At 57.4% G+C, this 18398-nt stretch overlaps 1 protein-coding gene and 1 long non-coding RNA gene across 4 annotated transcripts in view; one reads left to right on the plus strand and one right to left on the minus strand.

Moving 5' to 3' along the window:
* LOC116665763 lies at positions 1-16231 on the minus strand. Its single transcript, XR_004322428.1, has 4 exons — positions 16100-16231; positions 13356-13500; positions 12798-13020; positions 1-989 (listed from the first exon to the last, which is right to left on the minus strand). It is a non-coding gene; the product is annotated as an uncharacterized LOC116665763 (long non-coding RNA).
* The window catches only part of MMP15 (matrix metallopeptidase 15), a 27629-nt gene continuing 11696 nt past the window's right edge, over positions 2466-18398 (plus strand). Inside the window, exons 1-6 of one of the 3 annotated variants that reach the window (XM_032486430.1) lie at positions 2466-3369; positions 14107-14255; positions 14920-15048; positions 16106-16413; positions 16741-16902; positions 17817-18070. In XM_032486430.1, the coding sequence (XP_032342321.1) occupies positions 3208-3369; positions 14107-14255; positions 14920-15048; positions 16106-16413; positions 16741-16902; positions 17817-18070 (1164 nt within the window). In that variant the 5' untranslated portion in view covers positions 2466-3207. Of the gene's footprint in view, positions 3370-13579; positions 13989-14106; positions 14256-14919; positions 15049-16105; positions 16414-16740; positions 16903-17816; positions 18071-18398 lie in introns of those variants that run through there. The other 2 variants (XM_032486428.1, XM_032486429.1) reach the window with 2 other exon arrangements.

The raw sequence follows: 18398 nt of genomic DNA on the forward strand, positions 1-18398 counted from the left end.
TCTAATTTCTGGGATCCAACCCAACCACACAGGGACCTCCTTCAGACAAATCTTGTCTCCACCCTCAAATTTAGCATCCTTTGGTTTACCCTCCATCATCAAATACCTATCTCTATGCCCCCTGGCTAACTTCAGGTGATTCTTCTTTAGTCTGTGGAACTCAAGTTTATTGGCTGTTACCTGCCAACTGGGCCAGATCTTGCCACTTTGCCAATTTACCAATCCCTTCATCTCACTCTAGGCCCCACAATCTTCTTCCTGTCTTAAATAATCTCTAAAACAACCACCCCCTCCCTCAGGTTCATCTCACACTCATTATAGGAACAAAAGGGATCCGGGACATCACAGATCCCCTTGTGAATGATCTTGGTTCCTGGGGAGACAATTCAGAAAAAACAGCTACAGAACTGGGCCTTCATTCCATGCATGACCTCAGTACTTTTCTGGCAAAGGTTTGCCACCTTTTGGGTACCATCCACAAGAATCTTATCGCCTGGCTCAAGAAGTTAGACTCAACAACAGAATCATCTACTCATTGCCGAAGCAATTCACTTTGTCCTCGAATAACATCCACTGGCCTCAAATTGGTGACTCACCAACAACGAGAAACCCAGAGTGCTGTTCTCCATAAATGCATCACCCTGTATACGACCCAAAAGAGGGGCTCATGCACAATGGTCGGAAGCAACTGTTGCACCTTTGTCCCCAGCAACCTACCTGACATCGCCGCCATAACCAGGAAGGTTCAAGAGGTGAACAAAGAAGTGTGCGCATCACTGCCATTGCGCTCACACTACCCACTGAAGAAGGACAACAGATTCTGGGAGTTCTGGTAGAAGGTCTGCGAAGTTAGGCACAAGGACCAGTTCAGCCTCTAGTCCTCATCTTCGCATTTATCTTCAAGGTATCCCTCTCATCAAATGTCGGTGTGTCATACAGTACAGCTATTGTCAACCATCATCAAGTCTCAACAGATGATTCAGCTGGTTCTAAATGAATAGAAAACAACCAAAGAGAAATGGACGTATATTGATCAGAGAAAAGAATACCTCTTCTTCCCTTGAACAAAAAGGGGATCTGACAAAGATTCTTTGCTTGTCCAAACTTTGGTCAGTTCCCTTGAACCTTCTCCCCAACAAGGCCCATCCCTGTACTTCCTTCTAGAATCCAGTTTTAGCCAGAATCTTGCTAAGTCAGTTTAGCAGAATTCCCCACCCATGATATCTGATCAAACTCAGCATCCCCACTGCCCCCCAGGGGATATCTGATCACCCTTACCTGCCTTCAGCCAGAATCCCCACCAGACTTGACATCTCCTCTTAGTAATTTTCCATCCACCAATGCAGCCCCGCCCTCCACTTGCTCTGGCTGTATTTTGAATCAGGCCCAGTTCTATATTAGAGTCTCTATTGTAATTTTTTAAAGTAAAATCTATCTTCACCACCTTAACTCCTGCCTGTTCCCTTAACAGTGCTCTTTTTCACCTGGCATGTCGGTAAACTGGCCATTTCTGAAGCTCTGCCAGACTTGGCAGATTCCTAAAACTTGAGGCCTGCTGGGTGATCTGAGGACTTACTCTAGAGAAACCCGCCCTCAGGTAAGGAAAGCTCTCATTTCCGAGGCTGGGAGGTGGAGGCCAAGAGGGAAGTTTTCCGCCTTCCTGCCCTCTCAGCGGCGCCTTCACCTCCTGAACCGGCCGCCAGTCTGTTGGGCCCCGTACTTCCCTAGGTCTGGATACGCAGTCTCTGTGGACCTTAGATCCAGGCTTCCCACCTCAAGCCTTCAGCATCCAAACCGACCGGATTTAAAGCTCCTCTTGGAATATAATTAGCACTTAAAGCTCCGCTCCGCAGGGTTTTTTGCCCGCCCGCCCAGCACCTGTGGTGCTGCATTGTTACATTTCATTTGCACAAAATAGTGTTCTTTGCTTGGACCCCTAATGTGTGCTAGGTGAGCCACTAGAAGCATACCTAACCCCTCACCCCAGCCCTTTGCCCGGCGTTCCAGATAAGAATTTGGAGGCTCGGAAAAGTTAAGTAACTTGCCCATCTCCATGCCTCAGGTCTGTGACAACCCAGGACTGCAACCGCGCCTCTGTCGCTCGGCACTCCGTATCCAAGGCACCGTACGCCTGACGGCAACGGAGACAAGTCCTGAAGTGCCAAAGACACCCTCAGGCTTTTGAAAAGAGGTTTCAGGCCAACTAATCTCTAGATTTTTTATTATTCATTTATTTATTTATTTTTAGCCTAAGAACAGACACTTGGGTCCCTCCTCCCCCGCCCTTCTTACTGCCCACTGCTGCCTCAGTATCCCCACCCACCCACTAGGCGGGATAAACAGAAGTCTTCATTTCTTCTTGCCCCTCCTTCTGTGAGGCGGGCCGCTTTGGGGGGGTTCTACCCGGCTCCTCCAAAGCAAGGATGGGAGTGACAGGGGCGGGCTGGGGAGGACCCCAGGTCTGGGAAGAGTAAAAGGGTCGCCTGTCCAGCTCCACCGCCGGCACCTGCTACCAAGAAGCCTCTGGCTGAGGTACCGCCCCCGGTCCACGCCCGGGTCCGCGCGCTGAGAGAGCACTGGCCCTTTAAGAGCGGCGGCGGTGGAGAGCAGGGAGGAGGGCCGGGATCGCCTGGAGCTGCGCGGAATTCGCTGTGAACGTCAGGCGCTGGCTCCCTGGCTAGCTCACTCGCTCCGACCGGCTCCCTGCGCCTCATCCCTGGACTGTGCGGCGACCCGGGCCCGGTCGGGCGCGGGGCGAGCAGAGTCCACGGGCGAGAGGCGCGCGCTCTGGGCAGCGCCCGGCCCCGGGCATGGACAGAAGGAGCTGGGCGCGCAGGGGGCGCCGCGGGACAGGGCGGCCGGAGCGCTGAGCCAGACAAAGGCTCAGGAGTTGCGCTTGCTCTCGGGAGCCCGGCCCCGGGAGCCGAGGCTGCCGGACCCCGCGGCAGGCGGCTCCGGCCCTCCCTCTCCCCCGTGGGCCGGCTCTGCGCGGCGGGACCTGCCCGGCCCGCTTCTCCTCGGGCGTGGGAATTTGTCGAGGAGACCTAAGTGGCTCCGGCGGCGACTGCGACCGGGAGGTCTGCCGCGCGCCCGCCGGGCGAGGAGCCAGGGAGCGTCGCAAGTTTCCGACCCGAGTGCGAGGACCCGGCGCCGGTGAGCGGGCGATCCCCGCTTGCAGCGCTCCGGGCCCGGCTGGGCTCCTAGAGCATGGGCAGCGACCGGAGCGCGCCCAGACGGCTGGGCTGGGCGGGCTGTCTCCTTGGAGGCCGGGAAGCGGCGGCGCGGCCGCGATTGCTGCCTCTGCTGCTGGTGCTTCTGGGCTGCTTGGGCCGCGGCGCAGCGGCGGAGGACGCAGAAGTCAATGCCGAGGTAAGGTCCCCCGTCCAGCCCCTTTGAGGCGGGTTGGGGGACTTGGAGGTTGGGAGAGAGCCACGCCCGCAGCCTGAAGCGTGGAGGGATGGGGAAGGGCGCGGAGGTGAGACCCTGTCCCGGAGATGGGGAGAAAGGGGACCGGGCAAGCTGCCCCTCCCCAGCTGGCCCTTGGCGGTGCGCCTCTCCCAAACCCTGGAGGGCGTAGGGCTTGCGCCCACTCTCTACCCCTACTGCCCTGCCCTAGGCGCTGATCCTTCCCAGCCCGCGTCCCAGGAACCGCTTTTGCCGGCCCAGCCATTGCTCCCCTCCTTCCCTCCCTCCCGGACGTCTGATTCCTCGAGAGCCCTGCGGACGCGCAGTGACGTTCTTTGCGAGTGGGGAGGGGACTGTTGGGGGGGGGGGGGCTTGGACAAAGCAGGCAGCGCTCCCACCTAGGTAGCCTCTAGTTTGGGTGGCACAAAGCCGCGCATGCAGGCCGGGATAGGGGGAGGGGTGCGAACCTCCGAGGCAGCAGGATTGAGGGGGCGCTTTGGAGACTTTCTTGGGCTCTTGCGCGCAAGCCGCGCCACGGCCAGGTGGGATCTAAGACGGAGATCCTGTCACCCCCGGCGCTTTCTCCCACTAGCACCCCTACACCAAGGCCCGGGTCCAAGAGGGCGGACTCCGAACATCTATCTTTTCTCCAGGAGTCCGCCTGACACCCCTACGGATGCCCATCTCTGGATCTGTCCCGCGGGTAATCAGGCGCGGCCTCCTGGCGCAGAACTGGGTCCAGCCAGCGCGCCTGGCTCGCTGGGGTCGCCGAGCGCCGTCCTCCCGAGCAGGAACAGTAAGGGCACCAGTTCCACTGACCCAGGGCAAAAGCGAGTTCTTTTCCTACTTCCAAGACCCTGTTCCCCGCCCCAGAGAAGAGAGAATTGGGTTCGTGGCGGGGAGACACCCGCCTCTGCGCGGGCTCCAGTAGGCTCGGGCCTGGGTGCCCTTGAGCCCGCCCGGGGCCTCCTGCCGCCTGTACTGCTGCAGGCTTGAGTCCCGTTTCTATTTGCAGCCAGGCGGGTGCTCCCTCCCAGCCCCCGGCAGCTTCCCCACCTCCCCGGCTGCCTGGGAGATTTTTCCGATGGAAGCCTGCCCTTCCCCGCCCTACTTTAATAAAAGCACGGAGGAAGGGCAGGGAATTCCTCCCAGCTCAAGTTACACCTCCCAGCCAGTTCCCCACCTGCTCTGCCCTCCCTCTCTGGCCTGGCCAGGGAAAGCTACAGGGAGCCAGGCCCTGGCAGGAGGCAGAGTGGGAGCCCAGCTCCAGCCCAGTCCAGCTCTTCCACTCCCTTCCCCCATTCACAAAGACAGGGGCTTATAGGAGGCTCCTGCTGGTGGGGATTGTCCTTCAGCCTGCCATTCAGGTACTGGGCAGAGAGTGCTGTCAGGGCCCACCTGCCACTCTCTGGAGGTGAATACCAAAGAACTGCAAGTCACAGACCCACCCCTGAGGAGTTTATAATCTATTTAGGAATGGCATCTCTGCACAGAAAGCTATTCTGAACCAAACTGGAATTTGGTGGTCAGGCATTGTGAATTCACATCTTAGATGGCCAGGAGCTGGGGCACTGGGACCTGTGCTCTGAGGGCCTTCATTCTCTCTTTCTTTTGCTTCTGTTACTCCATCACCCACCTCTTCTCCCAGCTGAGTGAGTACCCATAGCCCAGGGCCTGTATTGGGGCCACAGGTCATGGCCCTACACCTGTGGTGACACTGGCTAAAGATTCTGACTGACCTGCAGCCCCTCTCCTCGGGAGAAAAGTTGATTTGGGCTGTTGCTAGAAGAAACTCTGGAAGGTACAGGAGACCCTTGAATGTTGGAAGCCAGCGTAGATGGAGGGCTAGAGACAGATGGGCTATCCCAGATCCTAGAGTTGGCTTCGGGGTGCAGGCTGTTCCCTGGAGTTGCATTAAGTCTGGCCAGATTAGAGCCCAAAGAGTTGAATGGCTTCAGCAGCCAGCCTATTTGCCCCAAGGCTGTGGGAAAATTGTTCCCAGATCTACACTATCTAAGGACCAGCTTCAGATACTCCTGGGCCTGGCTTCACCCTGTGTCCAGAGCCCTCATCCCTTGGAGCAGGGCTTTGGTCCTTGACCACAGCTTCAGACCTCAGGTCAGGTCATGACTGGGACCTTCTGAGAAGCTTGGCAATTGAGCCAAGGCCAGACCCTCTCCCTCTCTCCCCCTCACAGGGCAGAAACCAGAGTGGTTTCATCAGACTAAGGAATCAGGGAGTCTGGCATGTGCTAGGAGCCAGCAGACACCTGCAACCTGCCGGGCCCCAGCCTGGAGAAGGCTGTCTTCCTTGGGGAAGCCACCGCTGAGCTACTCTGCCCTGTCGCACTCCCTCCCTTGGCTGTCAGCTCCCAGTCTCCAGCCATTCTGCCTGCGTAGCCCTGCCTGACAGGTACCAGCTGTAGCTCCTGGCCTCCCCAACCTGAGTCCAGTCTCCCCTTCAGATCTCTGTCCTGCTCATTCTGGCCACAGCACCTCCTAGCCCACTTAAGTGCCTTTGGTTTTCACCTGGAGAAGCTTTGGTCTCTCCACACTTTCCCTTCTTCCTCCTCCCGAGACACACCTCTGGGTCCTTAGCTGGCTTGCCTTCACCCCATGGAGGTGACTCAGGCTTAAAGAGTTCACAGGTGTGGTCCCACTGCCACTAAAACATGGGCACACCCATCTTCTCTGAACAGTCTCCTGCATATCTTCCTTGCCCGTACCTGGCAGCTGAGCAGGAGAGCAAAAAAGCTCGAATTTTGCTTTTGACCTTCAGGTCTGGCTGGCGAGCTGCAGCCCCAGGCTTCTTGTGTTCCAGACTCCACACTTCCATGCTGGTCCCTGGGGCCCCACTGAGGCCCTCTTATTAGTACCCATTCCTAACTGTGGAGCAGAAACTGCAGGGGCCCCCCTGCCCACCCTCGAGGAGAAGGGGTTAATGTGAGGGCCTTGTCTTTGGCAACCTATAGAAGCTGCATCGTCTCTCCTTCCTTCTCCCTCTTTGCTTTTTAGTCTGTTCTCTTATCACTAACAAGCCACTCCTCTCCACACTATTTCAAAACCTAGAGAACTGAGCTGATGGGCACTGCCAAGGACCCAGGATCTGATTGGGCTCTGCCCTTCATGCCCAGCCCTTTGCCAGGGCCCTATGTTTGGGCTGCCCTGGGTCTAGTCAGTCAGCTGCCTCCTTGCAAAGAACAGCCCAGTGTGTGCTCCTTGTCTGCCTATCACCTGACCTGCCCATTCTGACTCCTGGACACAAACGCCTTCCTTTGCCCCACCCCAAGGAGGGTGGAGAGGAAACAATGTAGAAACACACCCAGGCCCCCCAAAGAAGACTTCCTCTAAATCCCTCCAAATCCTGCCCATGTTCTCTGATGCCACCTCAGAACAGCAATGTTGCCCGGCAAGGAAAAGCCTCTCCCTGCTGAGTGCCTGGTTCTGGCCACCCCTCCACGCCCCTTTTGTTACTTGTTCCCTGCCATTGGCACCTTTGCCCAGCTGGGAGTGTGACTTCTGCCTGAGGCCAGCTGCCAGTGTCCTTGTGAAGGCCACTGCTTCCCAGCTCAGGTTAAAGTTAGTGCTATCGACTGAATCCCCTCCAAAATTCATATGTCAAAACCTAACTTCCAAGGTGATTATATTTGGAGGTGATTAGGTCATGAGGGCAGAGCCCTCATGAGTGGGATTAGCGCTCTTATAAAAACTGTCTGAAAAAGCTCCTTTGCCCCTTCCCCCATGTGAGGACACAGCAAGAAGTTGGCAGTTTGCAGCTTGAAGGAGGAGCGCCTTCACCAGCTTGACCATGCTGGCACCCTGATCTTGAACTTCCAGCCTCCAGAACTGAGAAATAAATGTTGTTATGAGCCACCCAGCTTATGGTATTTTTGTTATAGCAGCCAGGTGGACTAAGGCAGTTGGCATCTTCAGTATTGTCCCAAGATTTATGTAGTTCAGACAGCTGGCCACTCAGGCAAAAACCAAGCCCCATGCCCAGCTCTGCTTTGGGCATGGAGAGGTGTTCTCTGAGTCAGGAGAAGCAGAGAGGGCTTGGGGGCTCTCTGCTGACTCCTTCTCCATCTCAGAGTCCTGGGAGGACTCCACAGATGAATGTGAGGACCTGGGATCCTGAAGGTAGCTGAACACTTCGGGCCTGAGGCACACAATAGGCGCCTTCTAGCTGGACCCCCCCCCCCATCAAGTCAGCCCCCAGAAAACCACTGGTTTGAGGGACACCTGGGCCCTTTAGGGGAGGTTGTGGAGGCTTTGCAGCCCTGGGCAAGAACAGCAGGGCTGTATAAGATGGGCCTGGATCAGAGAGACAAAGAGGGATCCCTCTTCCCAGATCCCACTTCCCTGTTGGAACAGCAGGAAATGAACAAAAAGACCCAACTCAGCCTCCAGTGTCTGGACAGATAGATGGGGATCTGGGTCCTAGCCAGTGGCCAGCCTTCAGCAATGCCCCATCTGATAGCCACAGAGCCTGGAGGCCAGGGCTGGATCGGCTCTCCAGGACCAGCCCTTAGCTCTGGACACCACCATGTCCTTCTCCCAGGAGCAACTGCCACCCCAGAGGGGACATATGAGCATGGCTCCTGATCCACAGGAGGCTCTTGCAAAACAGCGGCAAACATAGCAGTGACAGTGAGATGCAGGTGGCATTTGCTATTGGGCAAGTCACTGAACCTGTCTGAGCCTCACTTTCCTTATCTACAAAATGAGATGAGTAATAGTATCTACTGGATGGAATTATTGGGGAAATTAAGTGCATTTATGTATAAAATGCCGAACGCTATGCACTGTGTCCTTCACGTTGGGCCCAGCGAGACCAGGTATTATGTTGAACACCTTCAACATACTCAGTTCTATCCTGGGCAGGGCCTAGGGGTGTTTTGTAAGCATTTTCACATTTCATCCTGGTGTTAATGTTGTAAGTTTATGACCCCATTGTACAGAAAGGGAAACTGAGACTCTGAGGTGAGAGGAACTACCCTGATTCCCCAGCCTGAGGTGGTGGCAGAGCTGTGATTTAAACCTGGTCAGTGTGGCTTTGAGCCTGAGCTCCCAGCCCCCATGCTGGGTTAAAGGCTGCAGGTCAGAGCCCCGCGTGTCATGCTTTGGAAGTGCCGCCAGGCTGGAGCTGCCCTCAGCCACGTGAGCCCGGAGCCCTCCCCTGACCTGTGCAGCCACCCAGGCTCTGCCTGGAAGGCAGCCTCACGGAATAGACAACACCTACAGGGGGTTTTCCAGGTAAGGCCCCAGGTCTGGCCCCCAGCCAACCCGAAACCACTAGCAAACAGGGTTCTGTTCACCCCACCCCTGCCCGCCCACTGGCCAAAGGACCTGTCTGTTTTCCCTCTAGGTTCAGGAGTGCAGGGCAGGCTGGGAGCCACACGGTAAAGAAGTGGCATCCATCTCCTTCCTGCTTCCCTGGCTGGACAGCTCCCACCCCACCGGTTCTCCCCACCCCACCATCCAGAGCCCCTTCCCCACCTGCAACTTTCCCATCTTGGGGGATTAGATTTGAACCACAAATGAGCAAATGTGTTCTTCTAGAACTGCTTAAACGTGGACCATGCTGCCTCTAAAGGGAGTAAACCCAAGAAGGATGGGGTGGCCTGGCTTGGTGCCCCTTTCTTCACTGGCCTTGGGACTAGTTATGACATCTGTGCTCTCAACTCAATGTGGCAGCTATAATTGGGACCCCATGTTGCCAAGTAAGTGTTGGGGGCTCAGAGATGTCTTAGCCCTCTTCCACTACTCAGAGGCCTGATATGTGGACAAGTAGTTTGTACCAAGGGGCAGATGTCACTGGGAGGCAGATTTCTGCTCCAGCCTGAGGGAGAGCCTTCTAATAGACATTGCCGCCCAAAGACAGAATGCAGTACCTTGGCGACAGTGAGCGCCCACCTCTTCAGGGGTCCCCGTGGTCCCAGTGTGGTCCATGGAGGCTTCAGTGAGGTAGCTGGATGATGGCCTTGAGGTCCCTCCCAGTCTGAGACTGGGGGAGTCTAGGGCCTGCTTGGGGTCACCTAGCTGATAAACGGGCAGGTGTGGACACGATGGTTCTGGAGTGCACACTCTGCCTCTCCATCCAGCTCCCCAGGACTCATCATCCCATTCAGCACAGGCCCGATGCCTGGCATGGCCGGGAGCGCAGAGCCAGGCGAGGCATTGGCCTGCTCCCGAGAGCCCTCAGACTGGGATGGGGGTAAGGTGACGGGCACAATAAGGACCTCAGGACACCTTTTACTGTGAAAGGTCTGTGTCTACTGCTGGCGGACCTGACAAGACACCTTTTGTGCCTGTCTGGGCAGCCCTGCCAGGGTCTGCTTGGCCTGCAGAGAGAGCCATGGGTAACAGAAGCTGAGCAGAGCCAGGAGAGATTGTCCTTATCACACAGGGTCTGATAAGGCTGGATGGGAGGGGGCTCCGCTGATCTGAGCAGGAGGAGCTGGCTGAGGTGGCAGAGGCCGGGTGCTGGCCCCCGCCCCCACAGCTACTTAATGCACAGTATTGATCTGGCGGCTCCTTCCCAGACTCACCCTCCCTGCAGGCCTGCCTTGGCGTTGTCTCAGCAGTCCTGGGGGGCAGCCCTGCTGACGTGGCCCAGCGCCCACACCCAGCCGGGGATGTGCAGTGTGGGGAGGATTAGACACCCTCCCCCAGTGCTGTGCTGGGCACTGTTCCCGAGAAGGGCCAGAACCCAGCGTCTCCAGCCTCAGGCCAAGAGCCGCTGGTGCTACTTCACAAAGAGCCTGGTCCAGTAGCACTACTTACAGGCTCCAGTTCTGGCCATAGACTAGCTGTGTGCCCCTGGGTGGGCCACTCATCCTCTCTGAATCTTGCTGTGTAATGGGGATCAGGCACTTGTGAGCATTGAATGGGGTGGCAAAAGTGGATAGCCTGGCCCCCAGCAGATTCTCAGCCCTTGACTGCTGCATTTATGGCCTCCTCTAGGGAACAGGGGCCTTCCCCTCAGACTCTTGATGGCCCCACATCTCCTTGTCTGGGCCAGCCACTCGCCAGATGCATCTATACATACTTAAGGGATGGGGTTTGGAGCTCAGGAAAGAAGTGGCTGAAAGAACCAGGATGGGCGGGGTCTCCTGCAGCAGCAGCCTCCCACCCTGGGCTGCAGGCAGGCAGGGGCCTCCTGGCCCCAGAGCTCTCTCTTCAGAAACTTCCTGGTCTCCCACTGGACAATGGCCCTTGTGGAGGAGGCCCCCCTGCTCTGACACTTACTGAACTCCCTGGGCCTCGGTTTCCCCACTTGAGAAACAAAGGTTCATCTGCTTGGCTCACCCTGCCTGCGAGATTCTACGTGACAGGGAGGAAAAAGCACCTTAGGTAAGGGACAGTCTTTACTGGTAGGAGCAGCAGGGGCTTGAGCACAGCCCCTCCCCTACTTTGAGACGGGGTTGGGGGGTCAGCGGTGACCTGGGGATCGCTGCCCACTTCTGTCCCCTGGCCGCAGAGCCCTCAGCAGGCTGGAGTTAGGGCAGTACCTGCTGAGCACTGTGCCCCCCATGCTCTTTCCCACCACTTCCTGGGCTTGTCACACTTAGCACAGCAGCAGGATGGTGGGAAGCTTCCTCCTGGGCAGCAGAGAAAGGAAAAGCCCCAGCCCTGCAGGTAGGGTAGGCGGGCTGACACTCTGTGGTCAGCTCTGAGCACATTGCCTGTCAGGCGGGCTCTGTCAGCTCCTTCGCTTTGTTGTCTCGGGGCTCGGCTACTCTGGGCCAAGGCTCTGTTTCAGCCCAGCCCACCCCTGTCCCCGGTCCTCTGCCTCGGCTTTTTACCCAGGCAGTGGCCGGGAGGCCTTTGTCACCAGGAAGGCTTGGCTGATACAGACATGGAAGCTCTTGGTTTCCCTGGCACACTTGGGCCTTTCCCGTCAGCCCTGAGCTGCCCACAGTAATGAAGGGGCCCCTCTGCCCCATCCACTCTGCTGGGCTCTGGAGCTCTTCACTGCAGACAGGCCTGGCTCCCTCCTCCTCTCCCCAGGGCCCCAGCCTGAGCCTCCCCCCACCCCCCACACCCCCCCACCCCGCCCTCCTCCTGTCACTCGCCAGACACAGATAATCAGCCCCTTGGTGGCCTGTGATTGCGCTCCCCAGGATATTTTTACCTTATGCAAATAGGTGATGCAGAGGTGCCCTCATCTGTCAGCAGGCAGCCCCAATTCTCCCCCCACCTCCAGCTGGATTCCTTTCACTGTTAGAGCTGGCCCAGCATCACAGCCTCACCTTCAAGATCCCTCCATGCTTCTTCAGGAAAACCCTGACCATTAAGGGTGGTGGACTGCCCGTGTTACAGACACACAGGAGCTTCAGGAAAGGTCTCCTGTGCTTGAGAACAGGGAGGGCGCTCTCGACACTGCCAATGTCTGGGGGAGCTGGAGGAGGAGCCCTGGGCCAGAGGGGGAGAGGGTCTGTGAGGGATGTCACTCCTGCCTTCCCCAGCTGCCCCGCCCCCACCTGAGGCTGCCCTGTTGGAGCCTGGACCCTTTCACCCTATTGGTAGACGCAAAAGACTACCATGCTAGGAACAATGCAGCAGGGCCGGCCTCTACTATTAAGCATACGTTTATTGAGCACTTTGCTTTGCCCAGCACAGTGCCGAGCACTCCTCTGGCTTCCCCACTTCATCCTCACAGAAACCTGGGAGGTGAGGCAGATCCCGATACAACCCCCTTTTATGGACTGAGGCACACGCACGCGCGCGCACACACACACACACACACACACACACACACACACACACACACGGCAAGGCCAAACGGCTGGGCCAGGATTGGTCCCCAGCTCTGCCTGTCCCCAGAGCCGTGGTTGTTCCTCAGCTCCCTGTCTCTGCCTCATTGTTCTATGACTGTTGCCCAGGGCCCTGAGGGGCCTTGAACCTGTGGCCGGGCACCGACAGGCTCTAGCAGTTTCCCTGCGCTGCCCTCTTTGGCTCAGCATTCACTCCCTCTAGCGGCAGCCTGGGCGTGGCTGGGCCCGGCTGTGTGGGCAGCTCTTCCACACCAGGGGCCTAGCCGGCTGCCAGGGCTGGGCTGGTGGGTGGCATTGAGGAAACAAGTAGCTGAGGAGCTGGATGTGACACATGGCTGTCAGCCCAGAGCAGCCACCGTGTGTCCAGTCACCATCCTGTCTCGTGGGCCCTTGATGTGTAGCCCTCACCTTCCAGAACTTCTCAGAGACCAGGCCTTCAGGTCCGGTCCCTCTGGGGGCCCTCAGAGACCCAGAAAAGGTTCAAAGGATACTCCTCTGTGTGGCCAAGGCCCCCCACAGCAGTCCCTGGCCTCTGTGCTCACCAGCCTCCCACAGTGGTCACCATGTTCTCATGGGCTTAGGGGCATAAGGTGGCAGGGCTGAGTCCCCGTCTTACCATAGCTCAGCTTCTCTCATTGGAGATCCCGTCCTCTGGTTCTGACTGCAATGGTCATGCCTGCTCACAGTCTTGCAGGTGTGAATTCCTCACTCTGTGGGGGCACTGGGTCTCCCCAGGGAGACTGTAAGTAAGCCCTGAGGTCAGGATGCCTCAGCCATAGTCCTTCACAGCCTCCAGCTGGCATGGCGCCTGGCTCAGAAACATCTGGCAGGATGGCTGGCTAGGTGGGTGGACAGACAGACAGACAATGGACAGATGGGTAGTTGGATGAGAAGACTTGCCCAGCAAGGTCTGAAGGGGACAGGCACCCTCACTGTGTTCCAGCTGCTTTTTCCAGGGCTGTCTCTCTCACACCTCACCCCGCAATAACCCGATGGCTCCCTGTTTTGCACATGAGGAAACTCAGGCCCAGAGAGAACAGTTTGTGGTAGAGCAAAGAATGGACTTCAGGCCTCCTGCCCCACCCTTATGGGCCTGGGTGGGCTGCTGAACCCATCTGCTTTTGTTCCAGAAGGTTTAGGGTCTGTTGGGGAGCAAAGGGGCAAGCTTTCTTACTTGGTGAGAACTCAAGAGGTTCTGAACCCTGTAGGGTCCCCAGCAGTCTGCCTGTAATGGTAGAGGGCCATCCTGGAGGAGCCAGTGCAGTGCAGTACATCCTGGAGGGGCTCCTGTAGGCTGTCCTCATAGACACAGCTTCCATCTTAATGGGGAAGACAAACAATAAACACCTAAGTGAAACATACAGTGTGTCAGATGGTGACAAGTACAGGAAGGAGGAGAGAGATTACAGGGTGTAGCAGGTGGGCCTCTTTTTTACATTTGTCAGAGAACATCTCTCCAATAAGGTGATGAAATAGAGACCTAAAGAAAATGAGAGTGTGAGCCATGCCGATGTCTGGGGGAGAGCACTCCAGGCAGCAGGAACAGCAAGTGCAAAGGCCCTGAGGCAAGAGCAAGCCTGGCTGGGGTGGATGATAGGAGTGAGGTCTGAGAGCAGAGCTGGGGTTGGGTCGTTCCTGTAAGAACTGGCTTTTCCTCTGAGATGGGACGTCTTTGGAGGATTCTAGGCAGGGGATTGACCAGGCCTAACTTGTGAAGGTCTTTTGTTCCAGTTCCTGTGTGAGAACAGACCATAGGAGGTGGAAGCAGGGGGAGCGGTACAGAGGCTCACAGAGTCACCCGCAGGAGGTGATGGCCGCTCTGATGGGGCAGTGGCGGTGGTGAGGCGTGGTGGGATGTAGGCCGTGCTTGTTTGGAGGTGGCGGTGCCGGGACCTGCTGACCAGGTCGTGGCCTCTCCTTTGCAGAACTGGCTGCGGCTCTATGGCTACTTGCCCCAGCCCAGCCGCCACATGTCCACCATGCGCTCCACCCAGATCCTGGCCTCGGCCCTCGCCGAGATGCAGCGCTTCTACGGGATCCCTGTCACTGGTGTGCTCGACGAAGAGACCAAGACGTGAGTCCCTCCGTCAGGCCATTCCCAGACCCCACCGGCACCTGACCTCCTTCTGGCCTGCTCTGACAAGGGTTAGCATGTGGAGTTTCCAGAAAAGAGTGGCCTAGATAAGAGATGGCAAATTGTTTGATCCTCTGTGCTAGGTCTGATTAGTTAGGAGTGGCTGCCTGCAGCCTTGTGTTGAGAAAGCTCCTGAGGCCAAAGCCCAGTTCAGCAGTGAAAGCATAGGATTGATTAGTGATGTCTGCACAGGCATGGGAATGGGGAGGCGCAGCATTCATGCTGTGGTTGGGACATCCTAGCTAAGCCTTATTCTGAATCTAACAGAGGTGATATACCCCAAAGCTGCATTCTTGATGATCATGCACAGAGCATAAGGTACCAGGGATAGGAGGCCTCAGGGGTAATTCCTCCCACTTCTGGGTGATATTGGTGAAAAGGGGCTCACCTTGGCAGAGCCACTGCTGAGCACCCAGTCATCCAGTAAAAGATCATTGTACCGTTTTCCTAAAGAGGAAATCGAAGCTTAGAATGTCTCCCATGCCCACTACACTCATATACGGGGCAGCTGGAGGCCGGGGTGGGAGGGTGGAAGAAGGTGGACTGCCTGGAAGAGGCAGAGCTGAACAGGCAGGCGTGTTGAGGGGAGGCTCTGTGCACCCAGGTGGATGAAGCGGCCCCGCTGTGGGGTGCCAGACCAGTTTGGGACACGCGTGAAAGCCAATCTGCGGCGGCGACGGAAGCGCTACGCCCTCACTGGGAGGAAGTGGAACAATCACCACCTGACCTTCAGGTATGGACCCCGGCTACCCAGGATGGCGTCCCTCCCAGTCCATCTCCCAAAGGTACTGGCTCCTCTCTCTGCCTGGATTGAGGCCTGGGGCTTCCCAGTGGACTTGTGTGGAAGGCTTCCTTCCCCAGCAGCCCACCCCAGGGTGCCAGCCTGGACAGTCCAATCCCGATACCATGCTGATGAGACTGGCCGCACCCCATAGGCATTCTCCCTCCAGAGGAGGTCAGGACCCTTCAAGCTGCATCTGCTTTGTTCTTTCCTCCCTCCTCCCACTTGCCAGAAGCCCAGGGCTGGCCTCATTGACCAAGATGAGCTCCTGCACCAGTACAAACTGGGGGTTTCAGGCATCTGAAGGGCCAGAGAGACCCAGGGTGCCGGAATCCAGGGACTGTCCAGTGGGCAGGCAGCAAGTCACCTGCACAAACCCTGGTTCAGGCACCTTCCTCCATTCTGCTGAGTCATTTGGCAAGAAACCCCTCATAGCCTCCAGCCACATGGCAGTCCCCAAGGGTCCTTCTTCCTGTTCCAGTCTAGCCATGACCTCACCTGCAGCTTCATCTCCCTGAGGTCACTTAGACCCATTCCCCCAGAATGAATTCATGAGCCAACCAGATGGAGATCTGGCCAGCACACGGACGCTTAATCTGCTTTATGTGGGAAATACCAGGCCTCATCATGCTTTTATCCTGTGCACGCTCGTGTATTCTGCACCTCAGCCATTTCCATCCCACTTTCTAGGTCTTTCTCTTGGCTATATATCACCTATACTTTTATTTACTCAATATTCTTCTTTCTTAAAATAAGCTTATTTGGCACAATGCAACCTTACTCAGTGATACCTGAATGAATTCCCAGCCTTGACCTGTTGGTTCTTTTTTTCAAATCTACATCAAGGTGAACTGACAGTTGATATTGATGCGCATTGTCTGGGAACCAGCTCGGATCTTATGCATCTTCCTTGAGACCATGTGTCCCCACCCCCAAACCAATGTGTGCTAGCAGTAGACAGCAGCCCCAGGCCCTGGGTGCACTCACACATGTCCCCACCCACCTGCAGCATCCAGAACTACACAGAGAAGCTGGGCTGGTACCACTCGCTGGAGGCGGTGCGCCGGGCCTTCCGTGTGTGGGAGCAGGCCACGCCCCTGGTCTTCCAGGAGGTACCCTACGAGGACATCCGGCTGCGTCGGCAGAAGGAGGCCGACATCATGGTACTCTTTGCCTCTGGCTTCCACGGCGACAGCTCACCGTTTGATGGCACAGGTGGCTTTCTGGCCCACGCCTATTTCCCTGGCCCTGGCCTGGGTGGGGACACCCATTTCGATGCAGATGAGCCCTGGACCTTCTCCAGCACTGACCTGCATGGTGAGAACAATTGGTCAGGGTCAGGACACGGGAGGCAGAGCTGGAGCTGCAGGGTTGGGAGGGGAGAACATCTCCTGGGCAGTTCTCAAGAGCAGTGACACTTGTTCTCAGTCTGCTGTTCCACCATCTCCAGGGGCTAGTAGGAAAGGAAAGGGATCATTGTACCCATTTTTCAGATGCAGAAGCTGGAGACCTGAAGTCAGAGCATCTCAGCTTCCTCTAAGAGTAAAGCAAAGGCAGGCTCTCTAACCCCCTCATCCCATGGGGTCTGGGGTGGCCAGGTCCTGGGCTGGGCCAGAGCTGACTGTGCTGCCGCCCCCACCATAGGGAACAGCCTCTTCCTGGTAGCGGTGCACGAGCTGGGCCACGCACTGGGGCTGGAGCACTCAAGTAACCCCAGTGCCATCATGGCGCCATTCTATCAGTGGATGGACATTGACAACTTCCAGCTGCCCGAGGACGACCTCCGGGGCATTCAGCAGCTCTATGGTGAGCGGGCGGCTTGGGCATGGTGGCGGCTTCTGCATGCCTGCTCTCAACTCCTAGTCCTACAAAGCATAGATACTACCACTACCCCCATTTTGTATATGAGGAAACAGGCCCAGAGACGATTAGTAGTGAGTAAACAATGGTGCTAGAAATCAAGCCAAGGCTGGCCAACTCCAGGTCCTGGCCCTCACTCAGGGGCTTCACCCAGAGCCTTCATGGTGACTCCAGGCTGGGGCCCGCAGGGGACGCACTGACCCCAGGGCCCCTCACTGCCCCTCTTTCCTCCTCAGTCTGAGTGACATTAGACCCAGGCTGTCCCTGGTATCCCAGGACCCCATTCCTCCCACTGGCCCTCCCAGCCTGAGCCTGTGCCAGGATCCCCTCTGAGTTTGTTGGTTTATCACTTCCCAGTGCCTTTGAGGCAGGCCCCACCCAAGAAAGCCCCCAGTTTGGTGGGTCAGGGCCACACTCAGTGCCCACGGCAAGCCCTTGCTGGGCACATGACAGGTGCCCTCTCACTGTGTTCCTGTCCACCTGGGAACCATGTTCTCTCCTCTGCTTGTGTCCACTGCTTTTTGGAGCTTCCAGTGGAGCAGACTATCATCCTGAGGGGCATGTCCCTGAGGGGAGGTAGAGCCAAGGGCAGCCTCAGGGGTGCAGTGACCCAATTCAGTGTGGAGAGGTCAAGGAGGGGGCTGTATGGAGAAGGATGGAGGTCCTCCTGAGGGTGAGAGTGGTATGGTAGAGGGGTCTGCTGTGGACTGATAGGGCCTTCCACCTGGGTGGGCCTCCCATGGGGCACAGATCTCCCCAGGCTGGGGTCCCCAGGATCCCAGGGTTTTAAGTAAGAGAACCTGGAATCCTGACTGGGTTCCAAGGCTACTCCTTCACTTCCTCCTGCCGCCCCTCTGCAGGCACCCCAGATGGTCAGCCACAGCCCACCCAACCCCTTCCCACTGTGACTCCCCGGCGGCCAGGCCGGCCAGACCATCGGCCCCCAAGACCCCCTCAGCCACCACCCCCAGGCGGGAAGCCGGAGCGGCCCCCAAGGCCAGGCCCCCCAGCCCAGCCCCGAGCCACAGAGCGGCCTGACCAGTATGGTCCCAACATCTGCGACGGGGACTTTGACACCGTGGCCATGCTGCGTGGGGAGATGTTCGTGTTCAAGGTCTGGCCCCTGCCTGTACCTCCCCAGCCCCTTGGCCCAGGCTCAGAGCAGAGAGCACCCCACCCCAAGACCCTTGCCCCACCTCCACGCTCCCTCACCGTGCAGCCCACAGGGAGCCATCAGATTCCAGACCAAGAAGAAACCAGCCCAAGGGACAAGGGACTTGCCCAGGGTCATACAATAAACCTAGGGGTCCACACCCCACTGAGGGCTATCTCCTTGGCTTCCTAAGCCGTCTCCCCCGGACCCTCCCTGACCTGGGAAGGGGTGGGGGGGGGGCCTCTCCCAGTCTGAAGCAGCAAGCAGGCTGTGCTGGCTCACACCCACA

Source organism: Camelus ferus, chromosome 9, assembly GCF_009834535.1.
Source record: "Camelus ferus isolate YT-003-E chromosome 9, BCGSAC_Cfer_1.0, whole genome shotgun sequence".
In the NCBI taxonomy this organism is placed as follows: Eukaryota; Metazoa; Chordata; class Mammalia; order Artiodactyla; family Camelidae; genus Camelus; species Camelus ferus.